Source organism: Sparus aurata, chromosome 23 (genome assembly GCF_900880675.1).
Source record: "Sparus aurata chromosome 23, fSpaAur1.1, whole genome shotgun sequence".
Taxonomy (NCBI): Eukaryota; Metazoa; Chordata; class Actinopteri; order Spariformes; family Sparidae; genus Sparus; species Sparus aurata.
Genome location: NC_044209.1, coordinates 2,126,698 through 2,146,199, shown reverse-complemented (window position 1 = coordinate 2,146,199; position 19,502 = coordinate 2,126,698). Strand labels below are relative to the sequence as shown.

Sequence of the window (19,502 nt, the reverse complement as noted above, 5' to 3'; positions counted from 1 at the left end):
ACTGACATAATGTCTTTACTGGCTTTATTCGTTTACTGCACAAGATAGTAATGCATTGCGGTTTTACAGCAATGTGATTACTTTTTCGATAAGAGTAGTGTGAGGGATGATCCTGCACCAGGAGCCTAACTTGACACCAGAGTCTAACTAAGTGTACTAAACACTGTAAAGTGTTTAGTACAGAAAAGGTCTCCCTTAATGCTGTTGATCGGTGGAGGTTACATTTATAGAGTGTTGTTTCTATGCTCTCCAAACTTGCTACAACTACACACACTAAAACACTAAAAATCAGAATAAGGACACTAAGGTTGGTGTAAAGAGGAGTCAGATACACTTTTGACAGGCACTGAATTGACTCCTGTCTCACTGCTCACATTACTTGATCCACGGGACCAATTTTTAACTGTTTCCCTACATTCCAAGATATCAGCAATTATTTTGGTGCAGCATTGAGTACTACATCAGCGTCTTTACTGCTTGTTATAAGAACAACCTTGTAGCATGCCACAGGCTTTGGAAAGGAAGAATAATGTGTGAAATAAAAAGGTGATGTCTGTCTGTTGAATTGATTTGTTCTTAAACTGTCCGGAATGAGTCCAAAAGTGTTAGAGGAGTGCAATGCGAGACCAGTGGACTGCTTTTCAAAACCTGTCGCCTAAATTACCCACAATGCTACTTCGCCACTGACTGACATCACAGGAGGCATTTTATCAGATTTCATGCAGCTTCCTCTAGAGCCACAGCAGGCTTTAAACTACTTTTTCGCATATGTAGTTGTACTACCCAACACCTGTACACCACTTTCATATGGAATATTGGTGGAGTTACCCTTTAGTCTGGATGAGTAGAGTCGAATTAGAGAAAACCAAATACAATCTGAAAACTGGCTGGAAAGGGCAAGACAAGAGGAAGGTAAAATGGCCTATTTAGTGCATTTGAAAACAGTTTTAAATAGTGCATCACATCATGATCCTACTTATGTTAAAGTGAAACTCTGGCAAAAATGCAACCTAGAGTCTTTTTGTGAATGAGCTCGAGTTTGTTTAACTCTCCTCCATGTTACGTCACATTCGGAGATCGACACTCCTTGACTGGCAGAATGGTGGCGAGTGGAAACCACTTTTCGTAAACTCTGTGTACACAAACAATGTTCTCAATGCTCGAGTTCATGTGTAGAGACCCCGGTGATACTACGAGCAAAGTTTAATGTTGTGTCGAGCCTCTTAGTGTTTTAAAAATAGCGATTTTGATGCTAACATAGCATTTGCCCCTAACACTCAATTGAAAATGATTTTGACCCGAAAACGAAAATAAGGTCAATCTTAAAAGTGGCGCTTTTGTCATAATTATGCTTTTAAACAAACTTTTGACTAGGGTACATTCACAAAAAGACCCTAGGTTGCTTTTTGGCGAGAGTTTCACTTTAAGCCAGTTGTTCAGCTCAACAGTTAATACGATAAAGTAGTTTGATTACATCAACCAGTGAGATTTTTTTAGCCCCTGTTCTGTGTTTTCAAAAGTCAAACTGTGATTTCCAATGGATTCTTCTCAAAGCCAAAGCAAGAAGCCACAGCAAGAAGCTTAGTGAGTGCTCACAGTTTAGCAGCATGTTAGCTGTGCTGTGGCAGTGATTTGTTGTACATACCTCCACTCAGTTAGACTTTAGTAACACAACGCAGGGGAAGAGACTGTGGAGGATAGCCTGAGGATGGGATGGATACACCAGTGTTAGAATGGGATGGTGAGACATGAGGGAGGGGGGAAGGCGAAGGGGAAGGGGAAGGAGAAGGAGAGAAGTGTAAAGGATGATAGGGAAAGGTGGAAGAGGAGGAGGAGGGAAACAGGAGGTAGAAGCAGAGGAGGAATAGGATGGAGTAAGCTTATGTATGCTCATACCACAACTGACTTAGGAACTACTGTCTCTGGACAGGAAGTCAATTACTGTACAGTACTAAACAAGGCTTGTTAATTTAATATATAACTTTCCAGAATTTTTAGTTCTGAGTTTTGAGTGAACATTTTATTTAAAATGATTCAAATAAATCTATTGTTTGGCATGCTATGGTGATACCATACTGCATGTATTGTACTTCTCACCAGGTTAAAATGAAGTAATACAATATAAAGAAATGCAACTGGCTCAGGTACCAGTGATACAGGATGTTGTGATGAAACTATACTGTATGTTCAACAATGTTATTAACTAGAGTTATCAAATGTATAAAGGACCTGTCAGCCCCACAACTGCATTTATATAGAGAGATCTAACAATTACATGACAAATTGAACTTACCTTTGTGAAACGAAGAGACTGGTGTTATTGCATATTTTTTACTGTCAAAAAAACTCATAGAAAGACCAAAATCAATGTGTCTGTTTTTTGATACTTGCTGTCCATGGCCCTCCAAGCCCATTTGTCCCTGTTTGATATAAATCTTACTGTAGTCTTGCTGACCTTGCTAACTGGACCCAGAGGAAATGAAAATTGGAAAAGAGATCTCAGTAGTATCTCATTCATTTCTCCGACAACTATGAGAGCTATGTGAGACCAAAGTGAGGCTGTGGCTGATTTCTCCTGTTTCTCAATTGTTTCTCCTGAGAAACAGGTGCAGAAAATCTCAACTTGGGCTCCCTGTAAGTTTCAAAGGAGATCTCATCAAGCTCTCAATGAAGTTTCAGAATGTCTCCCCAGTGCTGGAAAGGAGCAAGGTTTAAGCGGTAAAGTCTCAAGTCTCACCTATTGCTCCTAAGGAATTTTAGGAGAAACAAATGAGAAATGTTTGAGACCAAAAAAGACTACAATGAGACTGAAATGAGAACTCTCATTGAGCTCCATTACGGCTCCATAGCCATAAAGGAGCAACCTTTGAGCAGTAAAATTTTCCTCTGGGGACTTACAATTGCATACTTTTTCTGGCACAGTACAATACATCTTCCAACTTAACACTACATTTGCACACCTTACCGCAATTTGTATCAAAAGGGAATACTTGTTTTACTTCTATGTACTTGTGTTTAACATTTATTTTGCATTAGTAATGTTTGAAGTGGCTGCAAGGTGTGCTGATGCTGTGATGTTAAATCTTGTATCTAATCCACATTTAGTGCTTGAGTGAGTATTTAGGGCAGCAGGACAGTGTGTTGGGGGTTGAGTCAAAATTAACTCATGGTAACAAAGGAACATGTCACCCCATGCAACATTGTGGCTCAATGGAGTGTTTGAAGTCTTTTCTGGACAACGATAGGAGCTCTATAGGACAGAGAAATCATCAGGCTGTGATGCATATAACACCTGTTGCATAGCTGATTTGGTCTTGGACTGGAAAAAATACAGAATATCACCAGACTTACTATTCAAAATCAGTACTTACTGTATATAGATTATCTGGAGACCTGCTGGTAAACGCTACAGTATTAACCACAGGCAATCTGGGTTATGAGTTATAGCTATGATCTGTGATCACTGTAATGGTTGCATGACATTCCTGCAGTGGAAGGGACAATAGAGGGATGTGAAAAGGTCGAATGATGAAGAAAGCGCAGTGCGAGGAGGTCCAGGAAAGAGGTGGAAAATGGGGAGGGCAGAAGGAAGTTGGGGAAGGTCTTGAAGGCAAGGAAGTGTACACAGAAATGAACAACCAGGGCAAATACTATTCCAACAGCAATCAGCATGCAAAGACATATATATATCAACACGTGTTTCAGTTTACAGCAACATAATTATATTATTATTATTCTTAGATATTTGGAATGCTACACAAACTTTTTTGATATGCTCAAACAAATACTGTATAAACACCTCAAATTGAAATTATCATTTGAAACCACATGTGGATTTGAGATTGTCAAGAAATAATATTTGCATCAAATACTGGCATATGAAAATGCAATATGACATTACAACACATTAAACTCTAGGTTAAAATGTACGTACGTACATACATACATCAGAGCATGTGAGCGGAGCTGAGCGGCGAGAATTTCCGCTACCCGCTTACATGGGTGTTCGCTCCTTCACTCCATCGCTCAAAGTTATACCAGACAGCTCCGCTCAAAGACCGCTCTCCGCTCACCTAAAATTTCATTCAGCTCCGGTGAAATCGCTCCACGTTCACTCAAATTTAAAAGAGGGAGCAATTCCTGACGTTGCACCTATATGACCTGTCTGCTTGCTTTTCGAAATATTTTACAAACTCCATCTCTCAACGAATGACCTCTGATGTAGGCTAACCCTTGAAGGCACACGTGAGTCTGGATTTGTGCATGCCCTAGACTCGTGGAGAGCGGTATCGGAACAGAACTGGAGCGAAATGGAACCATCGCTCTGGCCTTTGGATTAAAACCCGCTCTGCGCTCCGACTATATTTCACATGCTCCGCTCCACGCTCGCGACGCTCCGCTCACATGCCCTGACATACATACATACATACATTTATATAACATGTATGTATGTATGTATGTATGTATGTATGTGACATAGCTGATACACAACTGAGATAAGAAAAGGATAGAGAGACAAAGATGAAAAGCACACATGAACACAAATGACAGTAAAGGAAACATATACAGTCTCATTGCTATGTCATATCAACACAGAGACATACATTAAAGACCACACAGATGAATACATTAACCATCAAAAACACCATGGTTTATGCATAAAGAGATGCACATGCAGAACATTTATAATGATGACACATGCATAAAAATCTGCACAAATAATACCATGGTTATACTGTATAAATGTACCATTGAAATCTATTTACCTGAGCAAACAAATAAGTCTTAGCACAATATAATATATGGAATGAAAAACATGGCAAAGTTATGACATTATTCAGATGTGTGTGTGTGTGTGTGGGGGGGGGGGGGGGGGGGGGGGGGGGGGGGTGAGGGTTAGGGTTACATAAAGGGGACAAAAAATTACAGTATAAGTGCTGAATAAGACGTCCTTTATTTTATATGTCCTTTATTACCAATTAACCTTCTTTGATTTTGCGTGTTGAAGTTGTATTGAACTGCTTAAAGGTGTAATATAAGCCTAAAAATTGGCCACCTGTCAAATTCATACTCAAAGAAAATAAGGGCCAGCATATCACTGGAGTTACTGCTAACTGCTGCTAAATGTAGCTGCCTTTAGCTAGTTAGCTCTGTTGGCCATGCAGCCAGGAGTCTAACTAGCTGATCCTGCCAATATTTATGCTAAGAATATCGCCTCTTGAGGAACAGTGTGGTAGATAAGAAAAGACAGGATGGGCCAGGGCTAGCTGGTTAGCATGCTAACTTCAGCGAACATCGTTTTTAACACAGCACACAGAGATTTTTTGCCATAACGTCACCACTGTTATTTCTTCACTTTCTTTTTATTATTCAAGTTTTTGGAATGTTTTAAAATAAAAGTCTGACATAGTCCATCTTTAAGACACTAAAACAGTTTATGAGTACAGATGTCTATGGTGGCTGAGAGAACTCAGAACAACTAGTCTAAAAAAGCACGAGCACATACACAAGTGCAAGTGCATGATAAAACATCCCCATCCCTCTGACAAATAAAAACAGCCTGGTAACCCAGCAATGGACCATCTGCTAAACCTCTTCCCCGAACAGCAAACGTTTGCACCTAGTTGAGCAACCATCTTGAGGCACAGTGGCCTGTCAAGCTTTGAATTTCTCCTGGCGCAAGTGAGTTACTCTTTAAGGTGGACATACATAGTTTTTGATTCAGAATAAACTCTCAGCTATAACTGTATGTTACATAAAGCAATGCTTTAAAGAAAAAATGATTCAAATCTATCTTAATTTGAATGATCTGATAATATATAATAAAAATTTAATAAAATCATGAGCTCAATCTGTCAATGTATGCTTTTTCTGTGGATGTGAGACAGCCAAGCGTCAGATGTAGGTGGATTTTCCATTTGGCGAGGAAACATCTGAGGGCTGTCCGCCACACTGATGGGTATCAAAACAGTCATGTAGGAAAACTATGCTGAGAATATCGATATTTAACTGAATCTGAAATCAAATCCAATCAGAATTTAATTGATTAGGCGGTCAATGATGATACACAGCTCTATTAATAAACAGTATAGTCACATTAAACAGGGCAATAATTCTTAGTTTACCCATGATGAGAGCAGAGCCTTGTTTACATGGTTATAAATTCACAATTTCTGCTTTCTCTATATAATCCATTTTATTAAAATGGTTAGTTTCCTTGGTCATCATTGGCTCTCCTCCTGACACCATTGTAGCTCAACTGTAGCACTCAGAAAATAAAATAATGTGGCCTCAGGGGATTTGGATCACCAATAATGATTAAATACTAGCCTTAAGGCCATCGATCACTGACTGGAAAGGAGGAGAGTGAAGTCAAAACAAACTGTGTGTGAATGAGATAAATAGAGTGAAATCGGATGAAAAGAGAGAATATATCAAAGTGGTATAAATTGTGTGTTGGTAGTAAACTCAAGGGAGAGCAAGTGAAAGAGAGAAAGAGGGAGCACTCCCCGCTGTTGAGGCGCAGCATATCTCCTTACACCAATGAGACTCTCAGCAAAATTCAAGAGTCAGTTCAGGCCAATGGTATCTGTCTGTCAATGAAGAGAATCGATACTATTTCTACTGAGAACAGGAGGGGGAGGGCAGGGAGAAAAAGACAGGGAGAAAGAGAATTATGGGAAGAAAAAAAACAAGGAGAGACAGGACGGCAGTCAGAGAGAGCATGAAATACAAAGCGAGGGAGAGATTAATGCAACATTTCATTCCTTTATTCAACCTCCACCCACTCACTGATTAGTTCTTCCAATGAAAGGGGAGATAGATGTGTACAGTATCATAATGCAGAGTGTGTCTGCTGCCTTTGAATCTCATGCAGTCAAACGGGAGTGTAATGTGTAGTCTTGGCCTGTGGAGGCACTAGTGGCATTGCACCAATATCCGCTCCAGAGCTACCTCTCTGCAGCTTTTTTTTCTTTTTTTTTATTTTCTGAAGGAGAGCAGGCAGCATTCTCCTCTTTGCCTTCTAGTGGTCAGGGCACTCTACCTGATCATTTATCCTGTTTTGTACTGAGACAGCAAAAAGACCTTAACAAGGTGCAGAGTCACAGAAAAACTGAGTTGTGGTTGATGGAACAGCAGGACATTAATGTGAATAAAGGCCTTAGTCCAACCACATCTAAAGACAAAGGTTTTGCATCTGTTCTGAATGACGACTGGCAGACAAGAATGTTGATATGGAGTCTTTTTGCAAAGAACCAGATAACATTCATTGACTGTTTTTTGCCCCCATTGGCAATGTTTTCAAAATGATGGCTTTCTGGAGCAAGGGAGAAATCGTGGCTGAAGCAAATAAACCTGTTTGAAATCTGCTCACAAATTGGGGTTTCAGCTAGAAAAAGATTGTGCTTAAAGTGAATAACAGATGGATGTTGCAGGTCTATCATTGGGTTTCACAGTCTTCTACACAATCGTCTGACAACTTACATGCCTATCCAACCCAACCCTTACTGGATCTAGGGCTAATTGTTGACCATAATTGATTCATAGGTCCATTCTTAACCATCATTGACAATTATGTTCAGTATGCCAGTATCCCTGTACTGACACATAGTATTCCTTTTATTAAAGTAAATTTTTTTGGTCTTTGGCTTCATTGACAGGACAGTTGAAGACATGACAGGGAAACAGGTTGAGAGAGGGGGGAGTGACACGTAGCACAGTGCCCCAGGCTGGGACTCGAACCTGGGGATACTGCAGCAAGGACAAAGCCTGCTCTACCCACTGAGCTCAACTGCACCTCAGACACACAGTATTTTACAAGCACTGGACTTTCATTCAGGAAACTGCTGTTCATGTCCCGTCTGAAGCTAGAAGTCAACTGTTTAATAACATCACATAAATAAGGGAACATCTTTTACTGTAGTAACGTATTAACAGAACATAACATTTTCCTAAACTAAACCAAGTAGCTATCATCCCTAAACCTTACAAAACTGTGAGTAGGTCCAGTAGGTCTGTGGCTGTCAGGCCGCAACAGTCATGTTGTCTGGGGAATGGTGATATATGGCGCTGACAATCAACCTATTCAGTCATTTACTTTTGAGGATTTGTTGGGAGAAATTGCATCTAAATGTGCATCATTTGTTGCTGTGTAGCATTTGTAGTAATCAAGATGCTTTACTAACATATTTGGACAGGCAACTTGTAATTATGCTTGATCCATTTTCACTTACTTGTCCAAACTAGAAAATGTTACAGGTAGCTCTGAATCCGGCATGTATTTTAATTACTACCTAATCAAACTGTTGATTCTAAGATTACACTTGGATATTATTAGGATATTTGTGTATTTGCATGTTTAACCTTCACAAGAGCCTGAACAAACTGTCTGGCATGTTTGAAGAGAAATCTGCAAACGTGGAGCTGCTGATTATACAGAGGCTTCTTAGGCTATGGAATAAGGTTAAAGAGAGAAGAAAAATAAATTAACCAATCATATGACATTGTGTCACTTAAAACTTGACTAAACGTTTTCAGTTGTTGTTGACTTAAACTACACTATGTGACTAATGGCCAACTAAAACCAAAACAAACAATTTCATCCACAAACTGAGACAAGATCTAAAAAAAGTTACTTCTGGGTTTCTACAAATTGTTGCCCAATTAAAAGCAAAAAGTGCTTGCCCCTCTTTGTAAATAAAGAAATTCATAAGTATCAGTTGAGATTACTGGTTTACTGGGTACTTAAATAAAATAGTCCTGTACACTTTATATGCTTATTGGTTTGGCTATTCAAGTATGAACAGCAACATCTGTCTCCTGAAACCATAAAGTGTTGTTTGGCACTCTCCGTTCCTTTTTGTAGCTGACATCACGTCCTTGCATGTTATACAGTGGCATCATTCATTTCACAAAGGTTTGATTTGTCTTGCCATTTGTCTCCCTTGGCTTTATTGGATGGGTAGTGGATTGCAGTCCACTATATCAATATGAATCAATAATGCAATCAAACACCAAGGCCTGACCCAAAATGCTTTGCTGCGCCAAGTCCCAGAATTCCCCTGTCCACTGTTTCCGTAGCAACAGCAGGGAGATAGGAAGTAAGCGAGTAAAAAGAAAAAGAGAGAGAGAGAGAGAGCGGAGTGTGGTGGTAATGATCAAAGCATGAGAAGGTACGACAGAATGATAAGGACTGATAAAATAAAAATGACATACAATCATAAAGAGATCAAAATATAACAATTTCAAGGGTATGGAAAAATTATTTAAAACAAATCAGCGCATTTCCAACAGATAGATAGATAGATAGATAGATAGATAGATAGATAGATAGATAGATAGATAGATAGATAGATAGATAGACGGATAGACGGATAGATAGATAGATAGATAGATAGATAGATAGATAGATAGATAGATATGTTGCCTTTAGCCCCAGAGAGATAATCAGACCAGCTGACAAAGAGCGAAGGAAAGTAAGAGTGTGAAAGATGAAAGATCCTCTCAATTGTTTGACTTCCTGTGACTTGTGCCCTTGAGCCAGGATCACCAAAAGGTCAAAGCATTGCATTTCATATCATAAAACCATGACCAAGCTACAAACCACAGGAATCCCTCTGGCAGGGGCGAAGCAAGGATTGCTTTTCAAGAGTTTTGCATCGATAGTGACTTTTAACAGTGCTTCTGTTTTTTTAATCTGTCCTAATTCGGACTTTCAGAACCAGAAGTAGTAGCTTGCGCCCCTGCCCTACTACTTGCTCAGAAAAAGGAACGAGAGCCAGGAAAAAAGAAAAAGAGGACAAAAACATTGCACAGAAGGGCAAAGGAGCATTACAATGCTATGCCGACCTTTTAAGAATGCCTCCAAAATGCTCAAGTCTTTCGTTCCTCCCGCCCATCGCAGCCACATATCTAATAGTGTTGGATTACAGCGACAGCACTGACACTGAGATGCGCAATTAATCCTATCCAAGTACAGCACTATCTGTGATAATATCAGCGAGAGGGAGGAAAGAAGGAAAGAGAACTGTCAAAGAGAGACTGGAAGAGAGCCCTGGTGGTACGTCTGAAGCAAAAGCCGACCATTCAGAAATGAGTGCGACTGTCAAGTCTCGAGGTGTGCTTGATTTATCTTGTCAAGAAATTTGACCAGTTGTGAGCAGAAAACTTCAGAAAAGATAAATAAAGCAAACATTTTTTTTACCCCCAGAGGCAGGCAGCTAATATTTTTCCAGTGGTTTTAAAGCTTTAAAGTGCAGACAGATAAATGGGAGGCCATCACAGCACAACAAACAGTGCCACTGCTATGCTTGTCACTACAGCCCTTCAAAGCTGATCTCATACTTACCTGGATGTGTATGTGTTTGTGTCTGTTTGGGTTTAGTTTTGTCTGTCTCTCTTTCTCCCTGCCTGCTGGTCGTTAAAGAACCTGCTAGATCTTGTATGCTTTTGTACTTGGAAAAAAACAAAACAACTTTTGCCCTTTTGAAGCATGTACAGTGGTCAGTGTTCCAGCCCAGCCTGACAGAGAGTCAGAAAAGGCTCAGCTACTAAAAATGTTTTTGTTTTCATTTAACGTGCAATGGGATCTTTTAAAAACCTTTTGGTAAATGAGATGTACAAAATAGTTCCCTGAGAGATCCAATCAGCTCAATCCCATAATGCATCAATTGGAGCCAAGTCTGCTGTGAAACGGAACAGTGCTCTCTGTGGGCTGCACTGTAAAAACTGACCTGAGCTCAGTTCCAGAGGAGAGGACAGAGGAAACCTATCAACCAACCAATCAGCAACCAGCTCTCACTAGTCTGGCAGGGCAATGAGCCAACCAGTGCACAGCAGCCGCTTTCACTCTGGCACCCGTCCCAAAACAGGGTTGAACTGAAGCCCCATGTATTCCTTTCCTTTTTCAGGAAAAAAAGTTTGAGTTTTGTCTAATTTTTTGTTGAAAAACTCCCACAGTATTTTTGTGCAAAATACTTTTCATTTTGATTTGATTGATCTCAATCTCTATGTAAAATCTACAAACAAAATCATGTATCAAAGTTTTGTCCACACATGAAGCCAAGTTTGTGAAGACCGGGCACAATCTCCCCAAAAGCAGTCTTTGAGTATGACATCACTGGTCCATTTGGAACCAGGCTGACTGCGAGCTAAGATGCTTTCAGGGTGGGAAATGGGATGGTGAACGTTTGGTTTTTGGCACCCCCCACTATCTGTAAGTACCAGAGTGAGAAGAGACCGGGTGAGAGGAGGAGAAAGAGGAGGAAGAGGAGGAGCAGGAGGAGGGGAAGACAGCTACACACACAAATACAGACACACACACAGAAAAGGACAGACATACGGACAGAAACAAACAGAAAAAATAGAGAAACAGACAGACAAACAGACAGATGGATAGTGTAACACAGACCAACAAGAGCCAACATACAAACGCATGACCTGACACAACCTGGGGAAGGAGACAGTAACACAACAACATAACAACAACAACAACAACAACAGCAGCAGCAACAGCACGCATCAGACATGGACCTGCAATGTGAAATTTAACCTTTCACCCACTTTGACCCCGTGACCTGTTCTCCCTGGTCGTTACAACATACTGAAGGTGTAAAGAGGGAAGGCATATCTCTCACACCAACACACAAACAGGCTGATAAACAGTACACACAGTCACAGAGTCATGCTTGCAGACTCACACTGTGTTCATTTGGTAAAGTGGTGGAAGGTTGTGTGTGTGTGTGTGTGTGTGTGTGTGTGTGTGTGTGTGTGTGTGTGTGTGTGTGTGCGTGCGTGCGTGCGTGCGTGTGTGTTTGTGTGTGTACAGTTGTTAGAGCTGATTCGTCTTTCAGGGCTTTAGCAGTTTTAATGAAAGCTGAGCTAAGGTTTTTAGCCATTTATGTACAATTAATCTCATTTATACCGCACACAAACTATGAACTGCAGCAATTGTAAGCAAGTCTATTGTGCCTTTACATATAATATGTATTGATGTGACAGTCATGAGCATGAAATGTAACATACGGACAGAATAATTAGACAATTTACATTTTATAGATAAATTGTTTAATTTTCACCGCCCTTGGTGCTAATTAATGTGTCCGGATGTTTACTACTGTGTTATCCACTTCCAAATAAGTGCACAATAATAACCTTTTCATCTTAGTGTTACCATTTTTTCTTTTTCTTTAATTTCCCTGTTCTGTGCTCTGTCAAGCTTGCTTGCAAGCTCGCTCATCCTGTGTGTTGTGGTGTGCCACTGCATTAGCCTGTTGTAGATTAAAAGTAGGCAAATTGTGATCGACCATTTTGTCTCAAATGAAATCACCAGTAGGAATCTCAGGATTTCCACTACAAAGCAGGATGATGACAACTTGCATGACTGAAAGGGGATCTGTAGCTGCCATGCTAACTGCTAACCCAGTTGCCAGCAAAAACGTATCATTACTAGTCAGTCACAATAGCTCTCTGATATTCTTTATATTTCATACTACCAAAAGGTCACCAGTGTGACTGTGAGTGAATCCACTACTTTCTGCAATTATCTAACCTTTGTAAATAGTAATTATGTGATAATAATGAAAAGAAGTGATCATAATATCTCATAAAATAACTTGTGCGCTTGCTTGTAATATTTTTTTGTCTTTCATGTTCGAAATGTCACATTGGGTCACAAAATTGAGGCACAAATACAACTCCATATGTTTCTGCATATATATATGTAATTTGTCATTGGAGGCTACACTGCATCAAATGCTGGGGAGCTAACCTGCTTGTAGCAGTAATGAGATATGTCATTGTCATTACTTGTTATAGTGAATTATGTGAATCCTGACAAGTGGTCAAGTCTTTTGTAGTGTAGGGACAAAACACACACACAAATACACCATGCATATGCCCCCACCCTACACACCACTACTATCCACAATATGATGCTTAACCACACTTAAAGCTTTACAGTAACAAGCAACCTGCATGCACCTCAGTACATGTAACCTTTGAGTTTGTGTGAGGCGCTAAAATATAAAAAGTCTGTCACTTGGTCTGTATGCATGTGTGTGTGTGTGTGTGTGTGTGTGTGTGTGTGTGTGTGTGTGTGTGTGTGTGTGTGTGTGGCTGTTTTAAGATAATGGGAAAGCGCAAGAAACAGCTGCTGACTTTGATGTTGTTTTGGGGGTTGGAACGTTTTCCTGTTTTTCGGTATCTCACTAACTGTAAGGCTTTATGATGTGCTATCTCCTTTATTCTTTTCTGTCAGTGTTTCAGTGTATTTTATTGTCCCTTACTACTTTGCTGTAATCTGATAATGCCATATTTGATTACCATATTTAATTAAATCTAATCTAGTTTAGTCCAGTCCAGTCTAATCAAATCAATTCTAATCTAGCTGTATCTAGTCTATTGTTATGTAATCTGGTCTAATCTAATCCAAATTAATTTAACCTCACATTCGAGTCTGGTCTTTTCCATGTACTGTAATCTAATGAAGTCTAATCTAAACTGCTCTATTCTCTTCTGGTCTAGTCTAATCGAATCTGGTCCAATCTATTCTAATTTTAATTCTAATTTCTTCCAATACATTTGAATACAATGTTATCTATTCTAGTGCGGTCTGGTCAAAGCTTATTGAATCTAACCTAGTCTAGTGTAGTCTATTCAAATGCAATTTATTCTAATACATCAAATCTGATCTAAAACTGATCTAATTCACATACACTCATCTACATTAGTCTGTTCTAGAATCTGCCTTAATTCACTCTATTAGAACCAAACCGATATATATCAGTGGGCTGATTTTATCAACTGATATTGGTTTATAACAGAAATATCAGATTTGATGTATTTGCAGTAAAATATCCTGCTGCCATATCTTTGTCACAAGTAGAGCATGAACAGTTAGTCTGTTAATCAATTAGTCAAATCAGAGGAGCTAAATACTTTGATTATCAATTAGTTATTTTAGTTATTTTTCAAGTATTAATGTCAAATGTTAGTGCTTTTCTCTGTCATTTATGAAATAAAAACAATCCATTAATCGTGAAAGTAATCTGCAGATTAATTGGTAACAAAACTAACTGTTATTTGCAGTCAATAGTAGGTTTGATCCTGTTTTGTCTAATTTAATCAAGTCTTATCTAAACTATTTTTAATATACTCTAATCAAGCTTGCTCTAGGCTATCAAGTTTAATCCAGTCTCATCTAATATATTCTAATCTTTTGTTTACAGACAGTTTGTCGGGTCAGTGAAGTTTCCCAGTGAGTTGAGGTTGTATCATTGATGTAGAAATGTTTTTCACTGCTTCGTGCGCTGTGTGGAAGTGTCACCTCTGCGTTTCTACAGTTTGATCCAGGAGGCGGTGGCGTTAACACTGAGCTCCTGCTGTAGCAGAGGCCCCTCCGGCTTGAACCAGTCCTCCCCCAGGGAGGACCTCACACTGCTGGACGCTGAGCCGTCTACACGTGGGTGTGTATTTTAGAGTGTGTTTTTGTTTGTGTTTGTGTGTGTGAGATTGAGCATGTGGAAGGTTTATAGAGGAGTGTATAGGTTGTTAAAGGTTAGGGGTTATATTTCAAAACAAAAATAAGAATTTTAGTGTTATCAGGTGAAGGTGGTGGTAAGCAAGATGACAGCATGGATACGGGGAGGGAGGGAAAACATTAGATAGGACAGACATCAAGCAGGTAGATGAGAGTGAAATGAGAGAATAAGGCAAAGGTAAATGCAAAGTCAATGAAGGAGGTGGGAAATGAGAAAGAGTAGAGAGGGGGGAAGAGAGAGAAAGAAACAATGAAGAGTTAATGAATGACAGTACGGAAAAATGGAAAAAACAAACTATTCTGACACAGCAGGATGATGAAGAAGCCTGGTGTGATGGCTGAGACACTCATCTGATCTGCCTGTTTGGACGGATCAGATTCAAAATACTGCACAATTATACATGAAGAGTTTCATTTCAAAACAAGCCAAAGGCGCACTTTTGCAACACTAAAATATTGCAAGAAAGTTCCAGTAGTTGTGCGATGTTACCTTAAAGAATGAGGCAGGACACATTTTGCATCTGTATTACTGTCAACAAATCCCATGAAAAGTATACATCCTGTTAAGTATTGTGTGAGTATCAAATCCTGATTTTTCTTCTCCCCCAGTGCTACCTATCTTAATTGTTTTCCAAAATATATTAAAAATACATCAATGAGCTGCAAAGCGACGTAGGTAACGTCATTCGTTTATAGGGTCACAAACCAAAGTATTTGACCTGATTATGGGTTGCAGCAGACAAGTGAATGTGAATGTGTCACTAAATATGACCAGTACCAGTACCTGGAATCAGGTACCAGATGGTACAGTTTTTTTTGGTACTTTACTCTCTCAGTAATGAAACAAAGGTCTTTCAGTTAAAATTAGCATTGCTACAAAGAAGGAAGACAATTAAAGACCTGGAGGCATCTTGGAGAAACTGTTCTTACTTTGTGCACTTCACTCAACCTGGATACCTGGACTAAAATGAAGACACTGATGGAATATCAGCACAGTATTGGACTATGTATAAAGATAAACGTAACTGTCAAAATGAACATTAATAACAAAATGTAGACGGCAGCAATATGCCGCTGCAGCATCTGTCTGCCTGACCCAAAGAAGAAGAGGACACATCAGTATTGTCTGTTATGTTGTTCTTGCATACTGTAATATTTCCCCATAAATATTATGCAGTTCACGGAGCATTGGTTTCATACCAAGGTTTCAGACATACTAAAAAAAACTCTCATACTGTTTCACCATACAAGACAGCACAATGATAAGGAAGAGCTGGATGGTGGGGCCGGGCTTTGCTCTACCCCGAGGACCTGATCAATGGTGGGGCAGTCCTCATTGGGATAGCTATCCTCCTGGGTAGCACACAATATGCAGCTGGTTGGCGCGGGAAACCAACCTGGATGGCGTAACCAATCTCTACAGCCCAGCTGCAGCACTCTACAGCACACTATTTCCTCTCGTTGGCACACCTGGCCTGGCACAGGATAGGTGGTGTCCATCTTGGCTATTATTCTGAATCATTAGGCCCCCAATAACGTTCGAGACGGACAAAACTAATAATTCACAAGAGCACCAGATGTCCTTGTCAAGTAAGCATGTGTGATTTACTGACACTAGTCTTTTTTGTCTTCACGTGGGATTTGATAATAATAAAAATAAATTAAATAGTCATCTGCATCCTAAGATTTATCTCAAAAATCTCAGGTAACACTATAATCCAAATAAAGGCCTGTTGTGAAATGAAATTTTATGTACACAAAGAGCTGTATCAGCTGTGAAGAACAGAGAATGCAGCACACACACAATGTTACCCTGCATGTAGTGTTGCTGAGTGACTGCTGACTCACCTCAGCAAGAAATCCGCAGAATGTGAATATTTGACCAGAATTCACAAAGAAAAGCCACCATGAATTCTTATGTGTTACAGTGGAGTAAATCAAGTCACTTCAACATCAGCACAGATGGCAGTGCTGCAGCAGCCTCTGCAGTACCTCTGCAGTACAGATGCAGGAGAAATGCATGAAGGGGAATTCTTCTACTACAGCTGTAGTTTGAAGGTGTGAGTGAGAGGAATCATTGAATCAAATATCAATGCCGCTGACTGGACATTGATATGTTATTTGTACCACAGGACAGAGCTGTTCATGTTGAGAGGTCGGAAGGAGTGATGCTGAGGTGTCACCAAGAATGATGGAGGGGAGTGAGGGGGGGTGTCAGAAGTTGTGTGTTTGTGGGGTTTGTCTTAGGTTTTGCTTAGCACAAAGGCTTTTTGAGCACTTAATTTTGAAAAAGCTGTGTATTGTTTGTGTTGTCTGTACTGTGTGTGTGCACTTTTATACTTTGTATGTGTGTCTGTGTATCTAACACATTCTATAGGTGCAGAGGGCAGACACAGTACCATCTGTAAAAACCTGCAATATGCATTTTGATCCAGTTAGGTGTTTTTTTTATTTTGTCCACCCCCTGTATGTACAGTATGTATGTCATGAAATGTGTGTGTGCTTGGAACATGTGTCTGAATGTTACGTGTGTTTGCACACTATACACACTGTCAGCACACATCAATCAGGACCATGCATCGAGCGACAGACCACTGCTGTCACTCAAGTAGCGCCCTCCTCCCGCTCCTCCTCCTCCACCCTCAATCCTCCGCCTTTCCCTCTCCGCCCTCCTACCTTTCCGAACGTTTCCGTCCGTCGTGCGCTGGAATTCTCCGGCGCTCAGCAGGAAGCAGGCCCGGTCATGTGGGTAGCGCTCGCGGCTGGTGGTGGAGCCAAGGCCCCCGGTGGCCGGGCTACGCTCGTCCCCGAGGACCTGATCGATGGTAGGGCAGTCCTCGTTGGCCAGGGCCGCCGCATTGGCCGCCGCATCACCATTCTGCTTGGAGTCTGCTTGGGGTGGGGAGGGGTTTTTTTTGGGGGGGGGGGGGAGATAACAAGGTTGAGGCCAGCAGTGAAAGAAGAGAAGGACAGGAGATGGATAGTGTGCAAGGAGAGAGGAAGTAAAATTTGTAAGTGAGAGTGTAAACAGAAAGAGGATAGGAGAGGAAACGAAACAGTTGAGATGGGAGGAGAGGATGCGAGAGAGAAAGAAAAATGTAATGGCAGAGGAGCACAGAGGAGAAAAGAGGAAAGGAAAGGAGATGGGAGAAAAGGAAGAGGAGATGGGATGGGGGAGTTGAGAGACAGTGAGGAGGAGAGGAGGTAAAGGAATAGAAGATTAATAGTGGTGAGTGAGCAGGAGGAGTATGGAGGAGGAGGGGAACCCATTGATAGAAACAGGGACAGTAAGAGCATGAAAGTAATAAAAATGGAAAAGGGAGATAAGCCCGCAGGTGTTGAGGAGCGGCTCAGAGGAGGACAAGGAGAAGGGATATGGAGATGAGAAAAAGAAGGTGAAAAACGGGAGATGAAAGGGAAGCGGCAAGAGAAAAACATGGAGAAGGTAAAAATAAAATGAAAGAGGGTAAATTAAGGATGTATAGATAATAAGAGATAGAGGGGGGGAATGAGGGGGGAGGAGGGGGGGTGTAGAGGAACGTTAGTGCCTTGTGATAGCTATCCTGATCACATGACCAACACACTGCAGCAGAGCTGGCTGTAGACACACACACACACACACACACACACACACTTGTGTGTTCTCACACACAGCATTTAACAGCACTGAATGAGAGCAAGTGAACAGAGGAGAGCAAGAAGGAGAGAGAAAATATGTAGTGTGCTACGTATGTACACACACACACACACACACACACATACAGGAGGTGATGTCTACAGAGAAAGCAGTGTTTGTAGCTTTCAATGCAGCTGTCAAATCTAATCAGATATGATTTACTGCTCAACACTTGCAGATACCAGAGACACACGCGAAGAGAGAAAGTTAAAGCTGGCATGCACAGAAGTTTTGTTGACGCTCTGAGTCCAGTCGCCATCGAGTATGAATATTGTTTTAACCTTGGGAGGATGCATAGATTTTAAATACAACTACATTAGTGAACACAAAGATGGCGCCTATTCAGTCTAATCTGAATTGCTCGCCTGGCACATGTGCCAACACATGATGATGCAACAGATTAGACATTTCTTGGCTTGGTTCAATTACAAATAAAAAAACCTCTATGAATCATAAATGCATAATAAAGAAGTCACAATGGACCCTTGTTTGGGGTTTGAGGTGTCCTGTCAGCAGTTACAGTTTTTCAGATCTCTTTTATGATGGTGATCTGTGGGGAGTATTTAGGTTTGCTGGTATTCTTGAGTACAATTCCATGCAGATCTGGTGAGCTTTAAGTATGGTTAAGCAGTTAAAGGTGGTTTTAAATTTGGAGTGAGACAGTGCTATAGAGTTTGATATTAGATTAGACTTGATTGAATTAAAGGGGATGGTGGGGCGTTGGCAGAGGTATGCACTCTACAGTGCCTTTCTAGTTCATTCTTTTGTTGACCTGAATTTTAGATATATGCTTTAACACTTCATGGGCACAGTTGAATTCAGCAGAAAGGTATTGCTAATAACAAATTAAGCTCTCAAACACACGTACACAGACACACATATACACATACACATACACACGATGATTACATGCCAGTTTGCTGTTCAACGCTGGTGGCAAGCCAATCTCAAGACTTCTCATAGTTATAAACCCTAAATCTTGTAAAGGCCCACACTGCTACTCCACCACAAGCATGCAAACACACACATACACACATACACATACACACACACACACATTTATGTATCAGTGCAGATGATGGACATGTCCATTAAAAGAGCAGAGCAGAGCAGAGATGAGATGAGATGGCTTGGATCAATGTCTTGACAGGCATAACATACTGTATATCTATATAGAACCCAATCCAGGATTATCTGAGCATGTCAGCCTTGGTGGTAGAGCACATGGCTGTGAGAGGGAGGAGATGGATCCGTCCAGAGAAAGTGAGTAGTTTTTTTTGCAGCCTT

The 19,502-nt window shown here is 40.5% G+C and overlaps 1 protein-coding gene across 10 annotated transcripts in view; it reads right to left on the bottom strand.

The window, feature by feature from the left end:
- Window positions 1-19,502, bottom strand: part of LOC115575337 (potassium voltage-gated channel subfamily C member 1-like) — a 115,399-nt gene that overhangs the window by 37,225 nt on the left and 58,672 nt on the right. For 6 of the 10 annotated variants that reach the window (XM_030407320.1, XM_030407319.1, XM_030407322.1 and 3 more), the window contains exon 4: window positions 17,216-17,431. In XM_030407320.1, the coding sequence (XP_030263180.1) occupies window positions 17,216-17,431 (216 nt within the window). The other 4 variants (XM_030407324.1, XM_030407325.1, XM_030407329.1 and 1 more) reach the window with 4 other exon arrangements.